Consider the following 26,617-nt stretch of genomic DNA (forward strand, 5'->3'; position numbering starts at 1 on the left):
CATGTGTTATCACCTGTATTTTGTTTTTATATGTATCATTAATTGTTAAAAATTAAGATTCTGAATCCCTTTGGATATTTATTAGGCTTCAAAGACCTTGATGAAGAAGTCTGAGTGACTGCTAGTTCTCTTACGTTGGCGGTAAGGCTGGGGTGCAACGCACACTGGTTTAGCGTGAGCAATGATCACTAAGCACGAGAGCCACGGCCACCCCTACTTTACCTCGTTCACAGACAGAACTGGAAGGTTGGTCCTGGATGGCTGTCTGGTCCTGGATGCTTTTAGTGGTCTCTTCACCTGTGGGAAGTCTTGTTTTGGAACAAATGTTTCCGTTGATACAGATGAGAAATGCCTCTTTAATATTTTTATAAAGCATTTAGAACCCAACAGATTTGGTTTGTGGGTCACTCTCCTGTGAGTACCAAAGGATTTCATGGTTGGAAGGTGTGCCTTTTCATCGTGGCAACGAGCAGCATTTAATGGAGACAGCATGCTGGTATCTGACTTTTTTTGGTTCATTTCCAGGATCTGAGACTTATTCAAACCACTAGCTGTTTTATCAGGAAGGAACAAATCCAAGCTTTGACGTATTGTCAGTGTGCTGCATGTTGTATTTTCAAATTCCTTAAGTGGTTTTAACATTAGATGACCGATTCTTCGGCACTGATGTGCTTTTGATAATATACGATGAGATCTGGCCACAGCTCTGAGGAGTGTGGCTGGCATTACCACATCCCAAGCTAAAAGAAAAGGAATTCAAAGTTCAAGTTTTTAAATTAATGTTTAAAACATATATAATATTTCCCTAGGTAGCAGGCATATTTCTGTTAGAAAAATTTGTAAAACAGATACATTCTAAGTTAATTCTAGTAAAAGAACAAGGTTAAAAATATAAGTACAGTGTTCCTGCCACTTTGCCTTTAGCAACATTTGGCCTTCTTCCTGGAAGATTACAAGATTATAAAGCTACTGACATAACAAGAACTTTAAAAAAAATAGTGATGGGACCACTTCATTTACTTCATTAGCATATCAAGTATATAAAAATCTGTGCTGGCCAGGCACTGTAGCTCACACTTGTAATCCCAGCACACTGGGAGGCTGAGGCAGGTGGATCGCTTGAGTCCAAGAGTTCCAGACCAGCTGAGGCAACATGGTGAAACCTCATCTCTACAAAAATGACAAAAATTTAAAAATTAGCTGGGTGTGATGGCAGCTCATGCCTGTAGTCCCAGCTACTCACAGGCTGAGGTGGGAGGATCACTTGAGCCCAGAAGACTGAGGCTGCACTGAGTCATGATTGTACCACTGCATTCCAGCCCTTTTTCTGTCTCAGGGAAAAAAAAAAAAAAAATCAGGAAAGGTTCCCAGAAAGATCTAAGCTGATTCTAGAAGGCGAAGGTGCTTTTCAGCTTGGGGCTGGGCATGGGAGTGCGAGGCATGTCAGATACACACATGAACATTCCAGACAAGGGAAACAGAATTTCCCCCTTATTTACAGTATGAAATGTGTTAAAGTTAGCCTATAGTAGGCCACACATGGTGGCTCACGCCTGTAATCCCAGCACTCTGGGAGGCTAAAGGCGGGGGGGATCACTTGAGGCCAGGAGTTCAAAACCAGCCTGGCCAACATGGCAAAACCCCATCTCTACTAAAAATACAAAAAAAAAAAAAATTAGCCAGGCATGGTGGCTTTAATCCCAGCTACTCAGGTGGCTGAGATATAGAATCGTTCGAACCAGGGAGGCAGAGGTTGCAGTGAGCCAGGATTGCCCCACTGCACTCCAGCCTGGGCGACAGAATGAGACTCTGTCTCAAAAAAAAAAAAAAAAAAAAGTTGGGACGGAGTCTCGTTAACTCAGTGCTCAATGGCGCCCAGGCTGGAGTGCAGTGGCGTGATCTCAGCTCGCTACAACCACCTCCCAGCCGCCTGCCTTGGCCTCCCTAAGTGCCGAGATTGCAGCCTCTGCCTGGCAGCCACCCCGTCTGGGAAGTGAGGAGCGTCTCCACCTGACTGCCCATCGTCTGGGATGTGAGGAGCCCCTCTGCCTGGCTGCCCAGTCTGGAAAGTGAGGAGCGTCTCTGCCCGGCCGCCATCCCATCTAGGAAGTGAGGAGCGCCTCTTCCCGGCCGCCATCACATCTGGGAAGTGAGGAGCGTCTCTGCCCGGCCGCCCATCGTCTGAGATGTGGGGAGCACCTCTGCCCTGCCGCCCCGTCCGGGATGTGAGGAGTGTCTCTGCCCGGCCGCCCTGTCTGAGAAGTGAGGAGACCCTCTGCCTGGCAACCGCCCCGTCTGAGAAGTGAGGAGCCCCTCCGCCCGGCAGCCACCCCGTCTGAGAAGTGAGGAGCGTCCTCCCTCCTCGTCTGGGAGGGAGGTGGGGGGGTCAGCCCCCCACCCGGCCAGCCGCCCCGTCCGGGATGTGAGGGGCACCTCTGCCCGGCCGCCCCTACCGGGAAGTGAGGAGCCCCTCTGCCCGGCCAGCCGCCTCGTCCGGGAGGGAGGTGGGGGGGTCAGCCCCCCGCCTGGCCAGCCGCCCCGTCCGGGAGGCGAGGGGTGCCTCTGCCCAGCCGCCCCTACTGGGAAGTGAGGAGCCCCTCTGCCCAGCCAGCCGCCCCGTCCGGGAGGGAGGTGGGGGGGTCAGCCCCCCTCCCGGCCAGCCGCCCCATCCGGGAGGGAGGTGGGGGGTCAGCCCCCTGCCTGGCCAGCCGCCCTGTCCAGGAGGTGGGGGGGCACCTCTGCCCGGCCGCCCCTACTGGGAAGTGAGGAGCCCCTCTGCCCGGCCAGCCGCTCTGTCTGGGAGGGAGGTGGGGGGGTCAGCCCCCGGCCCGGCCAGCCGCCCCGTCCGGGAGGGAGATGGGGGGGTTAGCCCCCCGCCTGGCCAGCCGCCCCATCCGGGAGGTGAGGGGCACCTCTGCCCAGCCGCCCCTTCTGGGAAGTGAGGAGCCCCTCTGCCCGGCCAGCCGCCCCGTCCGGGAGGGAGGTGGGGGGGTCAGCCCCCCGCCCGGCCAGCCGCCCCGTCCGGGAGGGAGGTGGGGGGTCAGCCCCCCGCCCGGCCAGCCACCCCGTCCGGGAGGGAGGTGGGGGGGTCAGCCCCCCGCCCGGCCAGCCGCCCCGTCCGGGAGGGAGGTGGGGGTCAGCCCCCCGCCCGGCCAGCCGCCCCGTCGGGGAAGTGAGGGGCACCTCTGCCCGGCCGCCCCTACTGGGAAGTGAGGAGCCCCTCTGCCCGGCCAGCCGCCCTGTCCGGGAGGGAGGTGGGGGGTCAGCCCCCCGCCCGGCCAGCCGCCCCGTCTGGGAGGGAGGTGGGGGGGTCAGCCCCCCGCCCGGCCAGCCGCCCCGTCCGGGAGGGAGGTGGGGGGTCAGCCCCCCGCCCGGCCAGCCGCCCCGTCCGGGAGGGAGGTGGGGGGGTCAGCCCCCCGCCCGGCCAGCCGCCCCGTCCGGGAGGGAGGTGGGGGGATCAGCCCCCCGCCCGGCCAGCCGCCCTGTCCGGGAGGTGAGGGGCGCCTCTGCCCGGCCGCCCCTACCGGGAAGTGAGGAGCCCCTCTGCCCGGCCAGCCGCCCCCTCTGGGAGGGAGGTGGGGGGTCAGCCCCCCGCCAGGCCAGCCGCCCCGTCGGGGAAGTGAGGGGCACCTCTGCCCGGCCGCCCCTACTGGGAAGTGAGGAGCCCCTCTGCCCGGCCAGCCGCCCTGTCCGGGAGGGAGGTGGGGGGTCAGCCCCCCGCCCGGCCAGCCGCCCCGTCCGGGAGGGAGGTGGGGGGGGTCAGCCCCCCGCCCGGCCAGCCGCCCCGTCTGGGAGGTGAGGGGCGCCTCTGCCCGGCCGCCCCTACTGGGAAGTGAGGAGCTCCTCTGCCCGGCCACCACCCCATCTGGGAGGTGTACTCAACAGCTCATTGAGAACGGGCCATGAAGACAATGGCGGTTTTGTGGAATAGAAAGGGGGGAAAGGTGGGGAAAAGATTGAGAAATCGGATGGTTGCTGTGTCTGTGTAGAAAGAGGTAGACATGGGAGACTTTTCATTTTGTTCTGTACTAAGAAAAATTCTTCTGCCTTGGGATCCTGTTGATCTGTGACCTTACCCCCAACCCTGTGCTCTCTGAAACATGTGCTGTATCCACTCAGGGTTGAATGGATTAAGGGCGGTGCAAGATGTGCTTTGTTAAACAGATGCTTGAAGGCAGCATGTTCGTTAAGAGTCATCACCACTCCTTAATCTCAAGTACCCAGGGACACAAACACTGCGGAAGGCCGCAGGGTCCTCTGCCTAGGAAAACCAGAGAACTTTGTTCACTTGTTTATCTGCTGACCTTCCCTCCACTATTGTCCTGTGACCCTGCCAAATCCCCCTCTGCGAGAAACACCCAAGAATGATCAATAAAAAAGAAAAAGAAAAAAAAAAAGTTAGACCGTAGTAATCAATAATTCTTTTTTAAAAAATAACATGTTAGGTGCTAGAGATAGATGAATCAATGATCTCAGAATTCAAAGTCTAGCAGAGGAAAATGAATGAGATGCACAAATTGCTCTAGTCCAGAGAAAGGAGCATGTGAAGAGTGTGGCATTGTCACAGAGGTGACATTTGAACTGAGTCTTGAAAGGGCAGAAGGATCAGCAAGTCAAACACCCCAGGCATGGAGTCCTATTCATCTCCCCATCTCGGGGAGGTAGGAGTGAGCTGCAGGAGGTAAGGACCAAAAGAGCCGATGGCCAGATCACCAAAGGATATATAAAGTCATCCTAAAAAGTTTCTACAGGTGGGGAGAAAGCTGAGCTTTTAACTCAGAGTCACACGGTCAAATGCATGTTCATGAAACAAATATTTGGTGATGATATGCAGGAGGAAACAAGACAGACTCTGACATCACTCTGAGCGCTTTCTACACGCTAAGTGCTCGGCTTCACCTCATAATGATCCCATTTCACTGATTAGGAAACTGAGGTTTAAAGAGGCTAAGTGCTCACCGTTAAGAAGCTGCAGAGATGTAATTAAAATAAAACCCAGGCTTTCCCAATTCCAAAGTCAACACTCTTACCCACTACCTTGTATTTACTACCTCTCTTCAGGATAAGGACAAAGATGATTCACAGTGATATTTAGGAGGTAGAACCTGCTGCTTCCTAAATCCCTTCAAAAGCTCGCATTCTGTGCTTCATTCTAGTCCAATTGGCTACTGTAGTTCACCTTTAATTAGTACTATTCCATGCCAGTTGAACCACTTAATTTTGAAGAAACTATAAAATATTTTAGAAATTTGTCTACCGTCCTGGATTCTTTTTATTCTCTTTGAGTAAATTCTTTTTTTTTTTTTTTTTGAGATGGGAGTCTCGCTCTGTCACTCAGGCTGGAGTGCAGTGGTGCCACCTCAGCTCACTGCAACCTCCGCCTCCTGGGTTCAAGCGATTCTCCTGCCTCAGCCTCCCGAGTAGCTGGGATTTCAGGTGTCTGCCACCATGCCTAGTTAATTTTTTTGTATTTTTAGTAGAGACGGGGTTTCATTATGTTGGCCAGGCTGGTCTTGAAATCCTGACCTCAGGTGATCCACCTGCCTTGACCTCCTAAAGGGTTGGGATTACAGGCGTGAGTCACCGGACCCAGCCCATTTTTATCACTGCACCTTCTAGAAAGCCTAAGATTACATTTGTGCCTTACACTGTTTTTCTATCAGACAGGGCCCTATTGTCATTATCAATACATCGGACCTCCTCATCTCAATTTCATCCATTTTACTCTCTAAGCACCACCTCCTATCTTTGCATCTCACTCCTTCTATTACCCAATTCCAATAATTCTTCAACCCCAACAGGACCCACAAGTCAATGATCCAACCACCTTTTCACTGTCTCTCACTCCCCATGACTTCACTTCCTCCATATCCAGTTTACACTCCATGGTCTACCATTCTAATCTCTCCCTTATACCCCTAGAATCCCTTGCATCCCTTTCTTCCCAGTCTTTTCCATTCATGAGCAGTAATAAGTATCTTTATAACTGCTAAGCCAAAAACGTGGGGTCCAGCTTGACTCTTTATTCTCCATATCCAACTTGTCAGTAAATCCCAAGGGCCTTCTAGGGACCACTGCTCGTCATCAGTAATAATACTACCTGATCCAAACTGCTATCCTTCCCATGGATTATTATAATAGCTTCTTAACCAGTTTTCCTGATTCTGTTTTGGGCCCCCTACAGTTTCTTCTCAACACAGCAACCAAAGTGATCCTTTGAAGTTGAATCTCAACGCGAAATCTAGCTGTGGCTTCACGGTTCACTTAATAAAAGCCAAAGCCCTCCAACCACGCATGGCGGCTCACGCCTGTAATCTCAGCACTTTGGGAGGGATCACTTGGGGTCAGGAGTTCCAGACCAGCCTGGCCAACACGGCGAAACCCCGTGTCTACTAAAAATACAAAAATCAGCCGGGCATGGTGGCATGGGCCTATAATCCCAGTTACTTGGGAGGCTGAGGCACGAGAATGGCTTGAATCTGGGAGGCGGAGATCGCGCCACTGCACTCCAGAATGAGCAACAAAGCGAGACTCTGTCTCAAAAAAAAAAAAAAAAAAGAAAAAAAAAAAGAAAAAAAAAAAGGCCTGGCGCGGTGGCTCACGCCTGTAACCCCAGCACTTTGGGAGGTCGAGGCGGGTGATTCACAAGGTCAGGTGTTCGAGGCCAGCCTGGCCAACATGCTGAAACCTCGTCTCTACTAAAAATACAAAGAAATTAGCTGAGTGTGGTGGCGGGTGCCTGTAATCCCAGTTACTCGGGAGGCCGAGGCAGGAGAATCGCCTGAACCCGGGAGGTGGAGGTTGCAGTGAGCCGAGATCGCGCCACTGCACTAAAGTCTGGGCGACAGAGCGAGATTCTGTAACGAAAAAAAAAAAAAAAAGCTAAAGCCCTCAAAATGGCCTGCATGGCACTACATTATCTGTCCTTTATCACCACTTTGACAGCACTCTCCTTTGCTTATTTTGCTCCTCATTCTGGTCTCTGGATCTGTGCACTTGCTGTTCCTTACGCTCTTCTCCCAGGGATCTGAAAGGCTCACACCCTCACCTCCTTCAGATGTTTGCTAAAATGTCTTCTACCCAGTGAAGCCTTCCCCAACCACTACATTAAAAACACACAACCAGCATCCATTCTCTATCTTCCTCCACTTTGCATTTCTCCATTGTTTAACATCACTTGCACACCTTTAATTTTTAGTTTATTAATTCATACTGCAAACGAACTCAGTTCTTATCATGTGCCAGGTATTGTCCTAGTTGCTGACAATACAGCTGAAAATAAAATAGACAAAAATCCTATCTTTTGAATCTTTTGAACCTTGCATTGGGAGTGACAGACAAAACGAGGTAAATCAGTAAAATACGTAAGACACAAAGCTAAAGGAAAAAAAAATAAGAGGAAAGGGCAGATTTTTGTGTCTTCCCTCCAGAATGGAAGCTCCCTGAGGATACGGATTTGTGTTTTTTCCTATTATATCTCCTGACAATAGCGCCCAGCACATAGTAGGCATTCGATCGAATTTTTAAAATGAAATACAAGGCAGTTACTCAGTTCCCGGGCACATTTCAACTTTTAGAGAAGAATTACACCAATTAAGAAAATCGATTACAGCTAGGCTACGATTCGAGAGCTAAGTGGCGCTCATCTTTGGGAGTATGCCGTTCAATTCCTCAAACTCAAAATTATTTTATCGATGTCTACAGTTACCGCGGTGCACTGGCTCAAAAAAAGGGTTCATTAATTGAGTGCTTTTTACTCCCAGCTAAGCTGACCAAAGATCACGGTAAGAGGCAAAGGGTCACAGCCGCACTGGCGTAACCCGTAACTGTACACGTTCCGGGCGGCCAGGAACCAGGGCGCAGACCTCCAAGCCGGACCACTCGAGCTGCTAAAGAAAAGGTAGTACACTAACCTCTCCGCCGGAAGAGAAGAAGGAAGCGCCAGGGACGCACGCTTCCTCGGCAGGACTGCAGGGAAAGAGCCGCACCACCAGCCTCTCACTACTGCAGCCAACCCATCTCCTGGAAGGGCGCTCCCGCCCACCCCCGCTACTGCGCAGCCGCACTGAACTCTGGTCCCACTTAGCGGGAGAAACTCGGGCCACGTGACTGTCTGACCACGTGAGCCGCGTCGCCGCGACCTCTTCCGCTCCCTAGGCCCTGGGACCTCCCGGTCCCTTGCCTGCTTCCGGCTTTCGCTCGCTTCTATATCCGCTCCTCTAGTCGCCCTCCGCTGGCCCCGCCTTCGTCCCCGGAAGATTGGGTCCTCTGGCGAGCCACTGTTTGCCGTTTGATCGGGCACCAAATAAAGTTTCTTTATTCAAAAGCACTTTTTTTTTAAAGCCACACCACCCCCATTCTCAGCTCCTCCTTCGCGGCGGTACTGCTTCTGTTTCTGCGGCGGTTGAACAGCCGAGCTTTGCGGCCGGGATCGCGGAAAGTGATGGCTGTCGTCCCGGCGTCTCTCTCAGGACAGGACATGGGGTTAGTCTAGCTTTTCTCCTCCCCACTTTTGCGGAAAGCCGGGCCTCGCCGGGAGCCTGTGGGGACTAAGCGGAGGGCGCCCGCTCCCCGGTGGGCTGCGTTCGAGTCCCGCCGCCGGGCGCAGCTTCCCGGGACGCCTTTGCGGGTTTCGCGGACTGGCTCGGAGGCGAGGGGAGGCGGCCCCGGGGAGGGAGCCTGCCCGCGGCGGCTGCTCGTAAGGATCAGGACAGGGGTCAGCTTCGCGGTCTGTTCCTGGCGGTCACTTTTTATTTATTCACTTTAATAGACGCGCTTTGGGGGCGTTAAAATTCTGCGTAAGAGTTGGGGATCTCAGCGCTATTAAGAAACGGGTTTCTCCCTGTTGTTGATCAAATCGTAATCTCACAGTAAGAACTGTCTAGTTTTTTGCTTTATAGTCGTCACGCTACTGATTCTTGGGTAAAGTTGTGGGTGACCGTGCAAATAACATCCATTTGCATAAATCGAATGGCCAAATTTATATTTGAAATTTGTCCTTACTTCAAAATATTGCAAAAGACGAGAACACTTTGAAGAAAATAAACCTGGGCAGAAAGTAGGTTGAGGCCAACAAAGTGGCGCCAATGGCCCCAAATTGAAGCAGGCACTGTTTCAGGTCATGCAAGTATAGAGAGTGTCTCCTTCAATTTTGCGCCCTAGGGCTTCTGGCCTCACTCCAGTCCTGGCCAGAGACTTTGTTCCAGAGGTGCAGGAAATGTAGTAGTGAGGAAAACAGTAATACTTTCCAATTAAAGTTAAATCTCAAAAAAGGACTTACTATACCTACTGCCTGGGAAAATTCAAGTGACAGTTGATTTAATGTTCCTGCTCACCCTCTGAGGTATTAGTGATTTCTTTTATTAATGATTTTTAAAAATTAAATTCTGATCAACGTAGTTATTATGCGCATTAAAACCTAATCACTGTTTTGGGTGGTACTGAAAGCACCACAGAGTCGGAAAGTGTGTGCAGTTTTTTTCTTAAAGTTCTATAGCTGTCATTTGAGGAAACCTTTTGAATTAATACCCAAGTTACAATCTAGTAATTTAACAATTGTCTCCTGTGATCCGGAGATAAAAACACTAGTCAGCTAAGCTCTGTGCTCTATATTTAAAACTGCACAGAATTTCTCCACCAAATAAAGCTTTTTTTCTACCTGAATCATGTATTTCCTTAAAATGATATAAAATGATAATCTGTAAATCTTGGGTTTTGTATGAATAAAATCAAGAATATCTTTAATTTTTTAATGCAGGTATAAGTTTTTCTTCATCTCCAGCTTGCTTCATTCTTGAACACTTCTATAAAATCTCTGATTTTTTGACTGGGAAGAGACAGTAGCACGCCTTCATTTGCCTAGGGGCAGAATAGGATGGAAGGAGTCCATTGTGCAGATAGAGAAGGCAGAGAAGGGGAAAACTTTTGAAAATAATTAAAATTGACTTAGAAAATAGACAGAATGGAGAGAAACAGGCTTAAAAGTACCTTTAATTCTTTATGTTGTTCAAGCACATTAGACACTTTAGGTGGTTTTAGATGCATTGCTTCATTCATCTTTCTAAGCAGGTGACTTAGCAGATAGTAGACCTGGGACAAGAGCCTGTTTGATTTCTAAGCTAATCCATTCCCTATCCTATCACTTTGCTAAGCGAGTTTCTGATTTAGGAAAATAAAAGCAATAGAATAGGAAAGATAAGAATGATTAAACAGACTCCATGGGAGAATCTGGGATTAGAGGCACCAAGACAGTTTGGCTTCCATGACATACCAGCGAATTTTCCAGGTTTTCTTATGTCTTAATATAGTAATCATACAATACTTGTCTACCTTTTAATAGTTGTATGAGGAGTTTAATATACATGAAGTGTTCCAGAAACTAAAAGATAGCCAGTCTTCTAGTATTGATGCTGCTAAGTAATATATTGCATGTGACTCTTTTTTCTAGATCATTTGCATATCTTACAATTAAAGACAGAATACCACAGATCTTAACTAAGGTTATTGATACATTGCATCGACACAAAAGTGAATTTTTTGAGAAACACGGAGAGGTAAGAATTGTTTCAACTTTTAGTTTTTTGTTAATATCTCAACAGAAACATAATAAATAGTTCTTGAAGGTATCAATTTTCCTTTAAATGTAAAAATCAATAGATGGGCCAAGTATTTGTTTTTAAGGTAATACATTGAAATGAAGATAGAACAGCCAATCTTCAATTTAGAAAATGATTGTGTTCCAATAATTAATTCTGTCAGTTATTTAGACTTCAGAATGTATTTTCTAATATATGCAATGTTGTAATTGGTGACTGGGCAACAGACTTGCAATTGACTTAGTCAAGTGACTAAGCAATTGAGTTGCTTAGAAGAGCTTTTTAAATTTCAAGTTTAATTTGAGTTGCAGTATTTATATTACTAATTTGAGATCTTGAGTCCTGGAAGTTCAAGCTGCTATGCAAAGCTCAGTGATATGAATTATAATTGATTGACACATTGTACTGATTCAAGTTGGGACTCATTAGCATTTAGTGCAGAATAGGACTTTAGAAATCACTTTGTCCATTCAATTAATGGATGAGGAAAAATCCAAATAACTATGTTATTGAAGGGGTGGGTTGCCCCTCCACACCTGTGGGTGTTTCTCGTAAGGTGGAACGAGAGACTTGGAAAAGAAAAAGACACAGAGACAAAGTATAGAGAAAGAAATAAGGGGACCTGGGGAGCCAGCGTTCAGCATATGGAGGATCCCGCCAGCCTCTGAGTTCCCTTAGTATTTATTGATCATTCGTGGGTGTTTCTCCGAGAGAGGGATGTGTCAGGGTCACAAGACAATTGTGGGGAGAGGGTCAGCAGATAAACACGTGAACAAAGGTCTTTGCATCATAGACAATGTAAAGGATTAAGTGCTGTGCTTTTAGATATGCATGCACATAAACATCTCAATGCTTTACAAAGCAGTATTGCTGCCCGCACGTCCCACCTCCAGCCCTAAGGCGGTTTTTCCCTATCTCAGTAGATGGAACATACAATCGGGTTTTATACCGAGACATTCCATTGCCCCGGGACGGGCAGGAGACAGATGCCTTCCTCTTGTCTCAACTGCAAGAGGCATGCCTTCCTCTTATACTAATCCTCCTCAGCACAGACCCTTTACGGGTGTCGGGCTGGGGGACGGTCAGGTCTTTCCCTTCCCACGAGGCCATATTTCAGACTATCACATGGGGAGAAACCTTGGACAATACCTGGCTTTCCTAGGCAGAGGTCCCTGCGGCCTTCCGGCCTTCCGCAGTTTTTGTGTCCCTGGGTACTTGAGATTAGGGAGTGGTGATGACTCTCAAGGAGCATGCTGCCTTCAGTCATCTGTTTAACAAAGCACATCTTGCACCGCCCTTAATCCATTTAACTCTGAGTTGACACAGCACATGTTTCAGAGAGCAGGGGGTTGGGGGTAAGGTTATAGATTAACAGAATCTCAAGGCAGAAGAATTTTTCTTAGTACAGAACAAAATGGAGTCTCCTATGTCTACTTCTTTGTACACAGACACAGTAACAATCTGATCTCTCTTGCTTTTCCCCACATGTTATGTTAGACATAGGTCTTTAAACTTGTAGGTTCAGTAATCTATTACACAATAGACTGTAAAAGAGCATACATATACCAGTACATTTTTTTTGAGAGTTGAAAACAAATTTAGAGAAATGGTTGGTGATCTTTTCTCCTTGGCCAAATTGAAATGGAGCAAGATAACACACATGCAGTTTGAGTGTAATGTTCTACTTCTTTCAACTTCTTTTATATTGTCTTGTTTAAAACTAATCCTGGCATAACACAGGGATTACCTGTTGTTCCTTGTTGCTAAAATCCGGCTTAATTTAGACACTGACAATTATATTGATGAATGGTTTTAATGTTTATCACATAAACATAATTTTGGTAACTGACATATCTTTATCACACAAGTATAATTTAGCCAAATTTGGATAGTTCACTTTAGTATTTGGTCATATACGCAAGCAAATTACCATAATACTTTTGTTTTTCTTGTTGTTGTTTTGTTTTTTGAGACAGGGTCTTGTTCTGTCTACTAGGCAGAGTGCAGTGGTGCAGTCATAGCTCACTGCAGCCTCAAACTCCTAGATTCCAGCAATTCTCCCAGTTCAGCATCCTGAAGTGCTGGTATTACAGGCGTGAGCCCCTGTGCCTGGCCCCATAATGCTTTTGTAATTTCAGTTTTTTCGACCAGAGTGATCTAAAATGTAGTAATTAATGAAGTCCTAGTATATTGCTACTTGGCCTGTATGCCCGTAATCACCAGGTGACTGAAGGCAGAGTTTATTGTCTCTCCAGCCCTCCCCCATTTCACACTCTACTGAGCACAGAACAAGATGTAAATTGACACAGATAAAGTCTGCTTTTGGTAGCCTTTCTGTCCCTTTTTCATGCCTCTGTTATACCTATGGCCACTCTCCTTGGGCCTCATGTGTTCTAGCTTCCTAAGCCCCCACCTATAGCAGGGCCAGGCTTATCTCCGAAGGAGCCATGCCACACAGTTTTCTATCTTCCCCCACCTCAGCGGTCAAACGTCCGTCCCCTTAGACTACCTGGTTTGGCAGATGTGTGTCTCTTGGAGACAGGACCAGGCTTTATTCATCTTTCTCTGGCCCTGAGGTTAGTGTCAGGCACATACAGGGTTCAGTAAATGTTTGAATTCAATTCAAGTAAGTGAACAAAGTGGCAGTGACATCACTATTAATCCATTAGCCTTTTTAGGTGTATGCTTCTGTAAAAGGGTGCCTGACACCCTGTAAAACCTCAGTTGTTGGAATTTATAGTTAAAGAGTTGAAGTTTAAGACTTTAGGGAAGAGATTTGGAGGAGGGGGAGTTCCTCTCAAAACAGTCAGCTACAACTTCTTTTCTTCTATTTCTGAACCTGCAGAATCTCGAAAGCTTCAATCTTTTTTTCTAGCAGCAAAATACATTGTACTTGGAACAAAAGAAAGATTGGAGAGATGTTTATATTGAGAAAATTACAGATCTGAAAGTAGGGACTAAATATCAACATGATAAAAATGATCTTATAAAAATACTCAGGCTTGATGTTTATTCTCTACATTTTATTATATACGTGTCTTATTAGGCTTACATTTTCTTTTTTTTTAATGGAGCAGGAATCTTGCTGATGTAAAACCGAGGTGCGAAGTCATTTTCACTTCATTCTGATCCCATTACATTTGTCCCCACTCCAATTGGCCTGTTATGTGAGATAATATTGTAGTGCCTTGTTTGTCAGCATATGTCATCTCTCACCTAGCTAGAACTCGGTGGAAAACAAGTTAAAAAAAATTTGAGCTACCAAAAGAAACCTCAGAAAGGCCACAGTTTCTTTTCTAGTGGTGTCAATGGTGAAAGAAGAATATGTATGGAAGCATGAAAGACATGGAAAATCTGGCAGGGGTTCCTTTCCCTCTGTGGTAATGGTTATCCCACTGAAGATACAGAAAGGCCAGAACTTAGGTAGATAAGGCATGATTATGTTCATATGAGATCTGTGTGTGTTTTTTGATTTTCATTTTAAGAGTTCTAAATGTAATGTTTAAAGAAATAAAATGTAGTTTTGAACATTTTTCTTTTCTTCTTAAGTCTGTAAAAATATGTTACCCTAGAGGAATTGCACAGACACACACACACAGACACAGACACACACACAATTTATTTTTCTTGTATTTTTGCAGGAAGGCGTGGAAGCTGAAAAGAAAGCTATCTCTCTCCTTTCTAAATTACGGAATGAATTGCAAACAGATAAACCATTTATCCCCTTGGTTGAGAAATTTGTTGATACTGATATATGGAATCACTACCTAGAATATCAACAGAGTCTTTTAAATGAAAGTGATGGAAAATCAAGATGGTTCTACTCACCGTGGTTGTTGGTAGAATGTTACATGTATCGAAGAATTCATGAAGCAATTATCCAGAGGTACATGTGTAATCATCAACTATCAAATGTTTAGATAATTTATACTTTTTCTGAAATTGTAAAAGGATAAGTTTAAAAATAAGCACCAGTGGAAGCTTGAATTTGGTTGAGTTTAGCAAATCTTAATAGCATTGTTGGACATTTCTACAAATGTTACTGATGGACATTTCTATAGCTGTTACCAATTCAACAGATTCTTGGCAATTATAATCTACTTGCCTAGAATAGACATAAGAGTAAATATCTAAAGTACGACTTGGCCAGGCCCTGAGGTTCACGCTTGTAATCCCAGCACTTTGGGAGGCTGAGGTGGGCAGATTGCTTGAGGTCAGGAGTTCGAGACCAGCCTGGCCAGCATAACGAAACCCGTCTCTACTAAAAATAAAAAAATTAGTGAGGCATGGTGGCACGGGCCTGTAATCCCAGGTACCTGGGAGGCTGAGGAATGGGAATTGCTTGAACCTGGGAGGCAGAGGTTGCAGTGTGCCAAAATTGCACCACTGCACTGCAGCCTGAGCACCGGAGTGAAACTCTTGTCTCAATAAAATAGATAAATAAGGCGTGAATTAATTAAAGATTCTAACAAAGACTTCTAGAATAAAAGAAGTTTTGCTTATTGAGTAAAAAATGTAAATTTGAAATAGTTACATTTATATAAATCAGGATGGGACAAAGTAAGCATATGTTTTGTTTATTAAAATAGATAATAAAAGTTACAACTTACTTGGTTTAAGGAGTCATGAGAACAGTGAATCATACTATTGTATTACAGTCTTAATCTTTCATCTTTTTTTTAAAAGGCTAGTTTAGAAAAAGATTTTAAAAGTACACGTTTCAAAGTAACTTTTTATAGGCTTGTTTATATTATTTAATTTTTCCTAGGAAAACATCTGATAGAGAACTAGTTTTTAGACCAGGCGTGGTGGCTCATGCCTGGAATCCCAACACTTTGGGAGGCTAAGGCAGGTGGATCACTCGAGGTCAGGAATTTGAGACCAGCCTGGTGAGCGTGGCGAAACCCCGTCTCTACAAAAATTATATAATTACCCAGGTGTGGTGGCACATGCCTGTTGTCCCAGCTACCCCGGAGGCTGAGGCATGAGAATCACTTGAACCTGGGAGGCGGAGGTTCCAGTAGCCGAGATTACACCACCGCACTCCAGCCTGGGCGGCAGAGCGAGACTGTTTAAAAAAACCAAAAAACAAAAAACTGTTATTTATAGTGCCAAAGAAAAGTTAATGGGGATGATTGGATTATTCTTAATAAGCACAGGTTCCAAAAATACAGGTTTGTTAAGAGGAATCCTTTGGTATCTGTTCCTAAACATAGCATAGGACAATTTAAAGTGACCTATCAAGTCAGCACTAATTGTAAAATAAAATTATTTTGGGAAACATATGGAACTTTAAAATCTGTTCATTAGCTTTTTTGTCTTAATCTTACACACACACGTATATATTTTGTTTTTGTTGTTGTTCTTGTTGTTGTTTGTTTGTTTAAGATGGAGTCTCGCTCTGTCGCCCAGGCTGGAGTACAGTGGCACAATCTTGGCTTACTACAACCTCTGCCTTCCGGGTTCAAGCAGTTCTCTTGCCTCAGCCTCCCGAGTAGCTGGGATTACAGGCACCCCCCACCATGCCTGGCTAACTTTTTTTGTTTTTGTATTTTTAGTAGAGATGGGGTTTCGTTATGTTGGCCAGGCTGGCCTTGAACTCCTGACCTCGAACTCCTGACCTCAGGTGATCTGCCCGCCTCGTCCTCCCAAAGTGCTGGGATTACAGGCATGAGCCACCACGCCCAGCCTATATATATTTTTTTCATATCACAATTTGTTGTTTTTTCTGATAGGTAGGTTTTAGAACTTCTGATCTAAAAGCAAAATACACTATTAAAACTCTGGTGCAGGCCGGGTGCGGTGGCTCACACCTGTAATCCCAGCACTTTGGGAGGCCGAGGCAGGCAGATCAAAAGGTCAAGAGATTGAGACCATCCTGGCCAACATGCTGAAACCCCGCGTCTACTAAAAATACAAAAATTAGCTGGACGCGGTGGTGCACACCTGTAGTCCCAGCTACTCAGGAGGCTGAGGCAGGAGAATCACTTGAACCCAGGAGGCGGAGGTTGCAGTGAGCCGAAATCACACCACTGCACTCCAGCCTGGGTGAAAGAGCAAGACTCTGTCTCAAAAAAAAAACCAAAAAAACAACAACAAAAAACTCCGGTGCACTGCTTGGCACGGAGAAGGCACCCCAGCAGAAGATGTAAGGAGCTGTCAGTAACTAGCAATGTTCTAGTGACTGTGCAACCCAGTGAAATGTAGGCGTTGTTATGGTTTCCATTTTAACAGTTGAGGTGACTGAGGCTCAGAGAGATTTCTAACATGCCCAAGGTGACATGGCTAGTAGGTGGTGGAACCAGGATTTGAGCCTGGTCTGTGTGAATCAGATTAGTGTCCTTATTCAGCCATTCTTCCCAAATAGTAGATTTAGATGCCTGTCAAGGACTGAGAGTAGTCTGAAATTCGGGGTGATGGTTTCCTAATTTTGGAAAATATCTGTGGTAGGAGCCAAAGCTGCCAAAGTGTTGAAAGACTGGGTGGCATCTTGAGTGGGGTTGGTGGAGTTTGTGTGTTTAAGGCAAGAGGAATGCTGTTTCTGAGTTTGATTTTAGAGATTGATCAGGTTCAGAGACTAAAAATACCTAGAGCAGATTTTCACAAACCTGGCTGCACATTTATGACCCAGTTGGGGAAAAGGAAGGTGGCTTCAAAAATGCGTATTTTTAGGCCAGGCACAGTGGCTTACGCCTGTGATCTCAGCACTTTGGGAGCCTGAGGCAGGTGGATCTCCCGAGGTCAGGAGTGTGAGATCAGCCTGGCCAACATGGTGAAACCCTGTCTCTACTAAAAATACAAAAATTAGTCAGGCATGATGATGGGCACCTGTAATCCCAGCTACTCAGGAGGCTGAGGCAGGAGAATCACTTGAACCCAGGAGGTGGAGGTTGCAGTGAGCCGAGATTGTGCCATTGTACTCCAGCCTGGGCGACGAGCGAAACTCCGTCTCAAAAAAAACCCCACATAGTTTTAGATTATTGTGTTGGAATAAATACAAATTGCTTAATTTATCTGGGGTGGGGCCTTGGCATCAGTTTTTCTTTCGGAAGCTCAGGGAGTGATGATATCCACTGGTTCAGCGAACAGATTGTTAAATGGGATAGAGGGAACATGCAGCTTTAAGTTCAAGAAACTAGAATGTTGCACAATCACGGATGTAGAACTCTTCCCAAAGCGGTTTCTGTGGCAGATAAAGAGCCATCTTACAATGGAGCCAGCACTGAAGTAATTCTTAAATGTCTAATTTTTAGGTTCTTCTATGGGGGATCCCTATCCTAGGTCAATGGCAACTCCAGACTGACCAGCTTTTATAAAAGACATGTTTATATTGATTTACCATTTTACACTGAAACATGCAATAGTCTGCCAGTCTAAATTAAGATTCAAAGTTTTAGCCATATGTGAAATTTAAACATATTAGGTAAATACACTTCAGATATTGAAAGATGAAAGTACAGAGAAAATATTAGATTTTTAAAAAAACTTTTTAATAAAGTATAATATACATATAGAAAAATGTGCATGTCTTATGTGTTCAAGAACATACTTGTGTACCCAGTGCCCAGATCAAGAGACGGAACCTTACAGACCCCAAAAGTCCACTTTGAGTCCCTTTCCAGTCACTGCCTTCATTACTCCTCAAGGATAACCATTGTTCTGACCTGTGTTAGTTTTGCCTGTTTTTTAACTTTACTGAAATGAAATGATACAGTGTATAGTTTTGTGTCTGGCTTCTTTCACTCATTTTTATGTTTGTGAGACTCATCCATATGTTACAATATAATTATAGATCATTCATTCTCATTGCTTTATAATATTGCATTATATGAGCATATTACAATCTGTTTACTTCGTTGTGATGGATATTTGAGTACTTTTCAGTTTGGAGTTGTTAGGAAGAATGCTGCTATAAACATTCTGACGCTTTTTTGCTGAACATATGTATGAATACATCTGTTGGATATATCCCTCCCTAGAAGTGAATCACTGGGTCATAGTGTGTGTACATACACAGCTTTAGTAGATTCTAAAATAGAAAACATTCTAAAATGAGAATTTATATATAGTTATGTGAGTTTACTCTCTTAAATACGAAAATAAGGCTCATTCTTAATATGAGATGTGACTTTAATGAATGGTTTGTTAATAAAACATTAGAACATGTTTTATTAGAACTTTCTGTAAAGGGCCAGGTAGTAAATCTTTTAGGCATAGGGGCCATGTGGTCTCTGTTGCAGCTGCCGAACCTGCCATTGTCGTGTGAATGCAACCTTAAATAATATGTAAGAATGAGCATGGCTGTGTTCTAAAGAAACTTTATTCAGCGGACACCGAAATTTGAATTTCATGTGTTACAAAATACTGCTTTTCTTTCACTTTGTTTTCAGCCATTCAAAAATATAAAAACCACTCTTAGCATGTGAGTCAGACAGAACAGGTGGTGGGCCGGATTGGGTGTGTGCATCCGAATGATTTTTATCCTTTTAAGTCACCTTGAGAGACTGACTGATTTCAGCGGTGCTGCCATTGCTAAAACCATCTTTGAATTATTTGGAACTTCTTTCAGAGCCAGTTTACATGCCTCAAAATGAAAATTAGTCTTCCTGTATTTTTACTCATTTTTGATTAAAAAAAAAAGTTTTTATCCAATTTGATCACACACCTCATTCTACTGAAATCACTCCGAGTGACTTTTGGCTGTTTCCAAAAATAAATTGACTCCAAAGGATGAAGATATGTGATCACTGACAGGAGGTTTAATGATGTGCCATAGGTTCTGAAGAAAATTCCTAAAGAGGAATTCCAAAAGTGCTCTGAGCAATGGCAGCGCCCTTGGAATAAGGGTGTAGCTTCCCGAGGTGACTGACTGGCTGGAAGGAGGCAGCCATCATTTGGATGTTTAAATACTGGTATGTTATTTAAAAAAACAAAACAAAACAAGCCGATTACATCAGTGTTAGATTGTTTTTACCCTAACATGAATGACCCGTGGAAAAAGTAGCTAATTTGGAAGACCCAATAATCTGAATGTCTTTTATATTCAATTCAGTAAAGATTATTATATTAGTATTTATATCTTCTTAGTTATGATTTTCTTAGGCCAATATAATATGATTTAATCTCTCACTGGAAAACATGAAGGTGTAGCCATGCCACATATATCACCTTTGGTTAAAGTTGCCCAAAAATACCTAAAATTAGTGATAAAAAATTATCATTCTTCTAAAACTTACAATAGTATTGTCTGATTTATCTTAAGTACTCATTGTATTTCCATCATACTGTGTGTTTCATTCTGTTAATGATTGCTGCATTGTATTCAAATATTATGTTTATATTCTATACATTTGTTACTAGAACTCTGCCACATCGGTGCTTAAAAAATGTTTGTTGAACTAAAGCAGTTGTCTTGAAATTTATCTTTCTCCTTCTTGTGCCCTGGAATCCCTGCTAGGTAGATAATTATGAGCATAGTCACTATCACTATTTAATATGTCCAGAAAAATACTTGATTTGGGAACTTTTTTGACAATTAAAATGAGTTTGAGAGATTTTTGTGTAATTTGATTATTTAGTATTAAGTTTTTCTAGTTAATTAGATAAATGTTATATCTAGTTTCTGTTAGCACTGATTATTGAGACTGTATGGTGCTATTTTCTTTCAAGAACTGCAGTTATCCAAATGTACAGACTAAAATGTTTCACTTTGTTTTTCTCCTACTTTAGTCCACCAATCGATTACTTTGATGTATTTAAAGAATCAAAAGAGCAAAATTTCTATGAGTCACAGGAAGCCATCATTGCTTTATGTACTCACCTGCAACAATTGATAAGAACTATTGAAGACCTAGATGAAAATCAGCTGAAAGATGAGTTTTTTAAACTTCTGCAGGTAAATGTGATCATTAATCTTCTGAGTATGTTTTATTTAAACAGAAAATAAACTGCTATACAGTTAACAAAACATGTAAATATTTTTCTTTGCTATAATTGATGATTTTTTATCTAGTGGTGTTAAAAGATGAAAATCCATTTAATTGCTAGAAATGGGTTTGAAATCTTTTTCTGCTCTCACTGGCTATGATTTTAGTGGCAAAGAAGTTATCTGACTTCCTAGCTTCTGTCATACTTGAGAGAATACTTCATAGTAATTTGCTTAGCTTTTGTCATGCTTGAAAGAATACTTAATAGTAATTTGGTCTCCCAGCTGACTTGGGTGTGTGTTGGCTCTGTGGCTAATTTGTGTTTGGACCTGAGGCCTGTCACTTAATTTCTCTGGGCCTCAGTTTCCTCCTCTGTTCAGTGAGGATAATGTATACTGTGTAATTTGATGTGAGAATTCAACTAGATGCTTGCATGTGAAGTGCTGAGCACAGAGCCTGGGATACAGCCTGCTGTTAGCATCGGTAGGTGATAATACTCGGATATTCAGTTGGCCCATTAATACAGTTTCATTACATTTCTTTATCTTGTATTCAGTTTAGTTTTTAATTCATGCAAACATCCTGAAATTTACAACACATTATTAGAATCAGAACTATTAGGAGACATAGCAGTATCCCCAGCCCTCACATTTTCCAGAAAAAGTGAGGAAGACTTTCAAAAAGAAATGTTAGAAAGTGCTGTGAAGAGAAATAAAGCAGGAAAAGGGCGTTGGGAATGTTGGGGAAGGGATCAGGGCTGCCAGGGAAGGGTCCATGGAGGCTGAGGCCACAGACCTGAAGGCAGGGAAGGAGTAAGTCAGGTGCATGTCTGCGGAGTACATGGAGAGGTGAGAAAAATTGCAAGGAAACCCTGTAGTTACTGAGAGGTAGCGGGGTGGAAGGGACACAGAACGGCTTGTATTAAATAAATTTTTACTAAAAGTGAAACAGAAGCCATCAGAAGGTTTTGAACAGAGAGGTAATGCTATTTGACTATTTCAAGGAATGTTTCTGAGAACAGACTGCAGGGGCCGAAGGTGGAAATGGGGAGAGCTGGTCTGAAAATAACTTGGGGAGGGAGGTTGGGGCCAAGTTGGTAGCATAAGAGTTAGTGACATCACCAGAGCCTGGGTGTTCTTTGAACATAGAAGCTACAGAACTTGCTAACAGATTATACCTGGAGACGAAGCCCTGGTGAGACCTCGAGGGCAAGCAAAGTCTCAAATAAAGGCATATTTTGAGTTCAAAACAAAAATTGTCAGGACATTGTTTTGTTTTTTGAGACAGAGTCTCACTCTGTTGCCCAGGTTGTAGTGCAGTGGCACGATCTCAGCTCACTGCAACCTCCGTCTCCCGGGTTTAAGCAATTCTCCTGCCTCAGCCTCCTGAGTAGCTGGAATTACAGGCGTATGCCACCACACCTGGCTAATTTTTGTATTTTTAGTAGAGACTGGGTTTCGCCATGTTGGCCAGGCTGGTCTTGAACTCCTGACCTCAGGTGATCTGCCCACCTTGGCCTCCCAAAGTGCTGGGATTATAGGCGTGAGCCACCTTGCCTGGCCCAGGACATTGTTAACTAATAAACCTTGTTTTTTGTTTTTTCCTCTTAACTCTGCCTTATGCTTAGCCTTGGAATTAAAAAAAAAAAAAAGACTGGCATGCTAGTTCTTGACTCCTAGCTAGCCCATTCTTTCAGGGAATCATCTTCTTTGAATGTGTTCTTTGTCCTATAGTATAATAAACTGTGAAGAAGAATGAGCATGCATCTATTTTCTGTCATCTGATTTAGCTAACAACTTCTTCACACTGTCACTGTGCTCCCAAGTGAAGGGGGCCAGAGTTGCCTCCATTTGGTGTCCGCAGTAAGCAACAGGTTAACGTTTCAAGGGAAGCTTGAAAACATTCTCGTTTTCAGAGAATGTTGATCTCTTTCAAAAGTCATAGCACTCTCCCACTGTCCACACACACATTTCTGGGGCTACTGTGTCAAATGCCATTCTAGGTGCTGGGCACGTAGTGGTAAAACAAAAACAGGCTGATCCTCCCTATCAAAACTTGTAATCTTGAGGGAATATAGACAATCAAGTAATTGCACAAAGAGCTATGCCATTACAAACTGGAAGACGGTGTGAAGGGAAAGTGCAGGAGGCTAGCACAGAACCTGCTCTCAGTCGCTGAAGGCCATCGTGGCCACCATTGTATGAATTTTTTCAGGAAACTCTAGAAAAAGGTGACCTTGGACACTTTAGTTATTATTTAAGCCTTATTTTTTTAAAAAATTTATTCATTTATCTCTTTTTAAAATAATGCTGTTCGGCCGGGCATGGTGGCTCACACCTGTAATCCCAGCACTCTGGGAGGCTGAGGTGGGCAGATCACCTGAGGCCAGGAGTTTGAGACCAGCCTGGCTAACATGGTAAAACCCCATCTCTACTAAAAATACAAAAAATTAGCCGGGCGTGGTGGTGGGCGCCAGTAATCCCAGCTACTTGGGAGGCTGAGGCAGGAGAAAAGCTTGAACCCGTGAGGCGGAGGTTGCAGTGAGCCAAGATCACACCACCGCACTCCAGCCTCGGTGACAGAGGGAGACTCTATCTCAAAAAAAAAACAAAACCCTATTGGTTGGAACATGCATTCTCCTTATTTTAAATCACAAATGAGGCCCTGACAAGGTGGCTCATGCTTATAATCTCAGCATTTTGGGAGGCCACGGCAGGAGGATTGCTTGAGGCCAGGAGATGGAAATTAGCCTGGTCAACATAGTGAGACCCCATCTTTATTAAAAAAAAATCACAGATGAGAGTAGAGTCTGTTTTGGCTAGTGTTTATTGAGTACTTCTATATGCCAGGTATTTGGTACATTATTTACATGCATTATATCAATTCTCACAATTCTGTGAGGTAAGTACTAGTATCTCGTTTTTCAGTTGCAGGACTTGAGCCTTAGAGAGCTTAAGTAATTTGTTGATGATCATAAACTGAAGATGCTGAGTTTGAACCCAGGTCGAGCTGGAAGTCCTAAACGTGTAATTTTATGGCTTAAAAAAAAATAGGCCTACATACTGTTTTTCTACAAAATGTAATTGAGTATTAATTCAATTTAAAGCTGAATAAGATAATTGATTACAATGGGTCTTTAGTTAACATGACCTCATTTAAAAAGTAGCGTCTTTAGATATCACCTTGTTCAGTTTTTTAAATTTTACAAATGAGAGAACCAAATCCCAGAGAGGTGTCACGTCCTAAGGTTATGCAATTAGTGAAAGAAACTGGACAGTTCTGCAGGGCCAAGGAGGAAAAAATAAACTTTTATTTCTTCTCTTGACTCTGGATTATACGGGCAACTTTGAGCCTCTCTTCACACATCCGATGATGTTCTAATATCTGCAAGCTGCAAAAACTTTTATTCTGAATAAACAATGTGAGTGCTGAAATAATTGAAACCAGTTTTTTTAAGTCCATTACATACTGATGAATTAAAAATTTCAGTTTTATCTTGTTAATACAGCATCATGTGAAATAATTTCTGTGCATTGTTAGAGAAAGTATAGATTTGATGGGCATGTAAAGAGTTTTGTAGATATTTAGTAGTTTTTTAGCAATGTCCCCCCACCCCGCTACATAATGGAGTTTTGTTGGCTATTCAGAAGAAGGGTGAATATTTTGTACTTTTTCTTTTTCAGATTTCACTGTGGGGAAATAAGTGTGATCTGTCTCTCTCAGGTGGAGAAAGTAGTTCTCAGAATACCAATGTACTAAATTCATTGGAAGACCTAAAACCTTTCATTTTATTGAATGATATGGAACATCTTTGGTCATTGCTTAGCAATTGCAAGAAAACAAGAGAAAAAGCTTCTGCTACTAGAGTGTATATTGTTCTCGATAATTCTGGATTTGAGCTTGTTACAGATTTAATATTAGCCGACTTCTTGTTGTCCTCTGAACTGGCTACTGAGGTTCATTTTTATGGAAAAACAATTCCATGGTTTGTTTCTGATACTACTATACATGATTTTAATTGGTTAATTGAACAGGTAAAACACAGTAATCATAAGTGGATGTCCAAGTGTGGGGCCGACTGGGAAGAGTATATTAAAATGGGTAAATGGGTTTACCACAATCATATATTTTGGACTCTGCCTCATGAGTACTGTGCAATGCCTCAGGTTGCACCTGACTTATATGCTGAACTACAGAAGGCACATTTAATTTTATTCAAGGGTGATTTGAATTACAGGAAGTTGACAGGTGACAGAAAATGGGAGTTTTCTGTTCCATTTCATCAGGCTCTGAATGGCTTCCATCCTGCACCACTCTGTACCATAAGAACATTAAAAGCTGAAATTCAGGTTGGTCTGCAGCCTGGGCAAGGGGAACAGCTCCTGGCCTCTGAGCCCAGCTGGTGGACCACTGGAAAATATGGAATATTTCAGTACGATGGTCCCCTTTGACTTGATTTAGGAGCTCTCAGTTGCATAGAAAGATCTGGTGAGCACCTTTTCATCCCCAGAAAAGGAGCACGTGAATTGAGTCGCCTGGCGGCTCTGTACGCGCTCAGGGAAGCTTAGCTTCTTGGTGCCCATCTACGTGCACTGGATGATTTTTCTTTTGAACATTTTGCCCCACTACACTGTTTTGGGGATAGCTGGGTCAAGCAAGTTAAAGATATTTACATTTATATTGGAATTTTAGCAACTTTTTTTCAGGTTAAATACATAATTTCAAGTGCTTTTAATGAACTTATTTTTAATTGGCTAGGAAGCAAAAAATAAGTGAGTTCTGCTTTTAGTTAGTTAACCTTGTTCTTTTCTTAAATAGTACACTGCATGGTATTTAATATTCCAGGAAGCATGGGATTTTATTTTGCTTGATTTTGGGCACATGAAATAATAGCTCTATGAAAATGCGCATCTTAATGACTCTTTGTAAAGAGAGGCATTTCTTACAACTGTGATGTTTGCTTACATAAAAGTTACCTCATAAGTTAATTCTAACTTTTATTCTCCTTGAATTTTATTTCATTTCAATAGCTTGTTTCATTTGCACGCCTTTGTATTTTGATTGACCTGTAGAATGGATGTTAGGAAACTCAAAATTGAACACAGTGAAACAAATGGTATTTGAAGAAATGTAATATCTTTTATATTCTATTTATGATATCCATAATCAAATGAGATTATTTTACCACATAAATGTTTTAAATATCAGATTTTTAGTTTGCAGTTTTAGGAAAATGCTTTAGATAGAAAAGGTTCTTATGCATTGAATTTGGAGTACTACCAACAATGAATGAATTTATTTTTTATATTCTTACACATTTTATTGGTCATTGTCACAGATAGTAAATACTAAAAATTTCAGGTCAGTTTGTTTTGTAACTGAAATTGGAAATAAATCTGGAAATGTTTTGTTGCACTAAAATAATAAAATGAATTGTACTGAAAATCTCCTTGGTTTTATTTTCTAGTGGGGAAAAGTCAAGAAAGGAAGATTAAAAATGAGATTTATATAAAAAGAGACATAATATATATTCTAGATGTTGCCAAAAGCAGTTATTAAATATCATTTATAAAAGGTTATTAGTCTATGCTCTTGCTAAGTATTAAAAAAGATTTTTGCAAAATGTTTATATAAAGCTGTACATTTTGAATCTACTGTGTTTCTTTATCCACATTTGTGCCTATTTTAAAGAGTAAGTTTGTAAAATGCTTCCATATTAGAATTATTTGTAGGCATTTGACATAATTTAGAACACAGTTGTATATTTAGGTTGACTTCATAGCCACCGTGTGAGCTCCAGCACTGGAAGTAGTTCAGCACCCCCACTCCCCCATGAAAAAGAGCAAGGAAGCAAACTAGTGCGAGAAAGGTGGCACTGAGGAAGAGGAAGTCAGGTCAAGGTGGAATTTTTTTTAATGCTTAGCAGGAGGAAGGGCCTACCTATGTTTTCACCAGTTAATTTTTAAGTTTTAATGTTAGTTTAGTGTTGTTTTATTTTTAAGACAGGGTCTCGCCCTGTTTTCCTGGCTGGAGTGCAGGGCATGATCGCAGCTCACTGCAGTCTTGACCTCCCGGACTTAGGCGATCCTCTCACCC

General features: G+C 43.3%; 2 protein-coding genes across 4 annotated transcripts in view; one reads left to right on the forward strand and one right to left on the reverse strand.

The window, feature by feature from the left end:
• RMND1 (required for meiotic nuclear division 1 homolog) overlaps nt 1-8,080 on the reverse strand; it is a 48,397-nt gene extending 40,317 nt beyond the window's left edge. Inside the window, exons 1-2 of one of the 3 annotated variants that reach the window (XM_001136730.7) lie at nt 7,914-8,080; nt 223-740 (exon numbers count right to left, since the gene is read on the reverse strand). In XM_001136730.7, coding sequence (XP_001136730.4) covers nt 223-726 — 504 coding nt within the window. In that variant the 5' untranslated portion in view covers nt 727-740; nt 7,914-8,080. The remainder of the gene's footprint in view (nt 1-222; nt 741-7,913) is intronic. The other 2 variants (XM_016956499.4, XM_009452240.4) reach the window with 2 other exon arrangements.
• ARMT1 (acidic residue methyltransferase 1) lies at nt 7,914-25,966 on the forward strand. The gene is made up of 5 exons (XM_518812.5): nt 7,914-8,484; nt 10,448-10,553; nt 14,237-14,481; nt 20,325-20,490; nt 24,205-25,966. Exons 1-5 carry the CDS (start codon nt 8,444-8,446, stop codon nt 24,970-24,972), a joined length of 1,326 nt encoding a protein of 441 aa, XP_518812.1. The 5' UTR covers nt 7,914-8,443; the 3' UTR covers nt 24,973-25,966.
• The last annotated feature ends 651 nt before the right edge of the window (nt 25,967-26,617 follow it).

The sequence above is a fragment of the Pan troglodytes genome, chromosome 5 (genome assembly GCF_028858775.2).
Source record: "Pan troglodytes isolate AG18354 chromosome 5, NHGRI_mPanTro3-v2.0_pri, whole genome shotgun sequence".
In the NCBI taxonomy this organism is placed as follows: Eukaryota; Metazoa; Chordata; class Mammalia; order Primates; family Hominidae; genus Pan; species Pan troglodytes.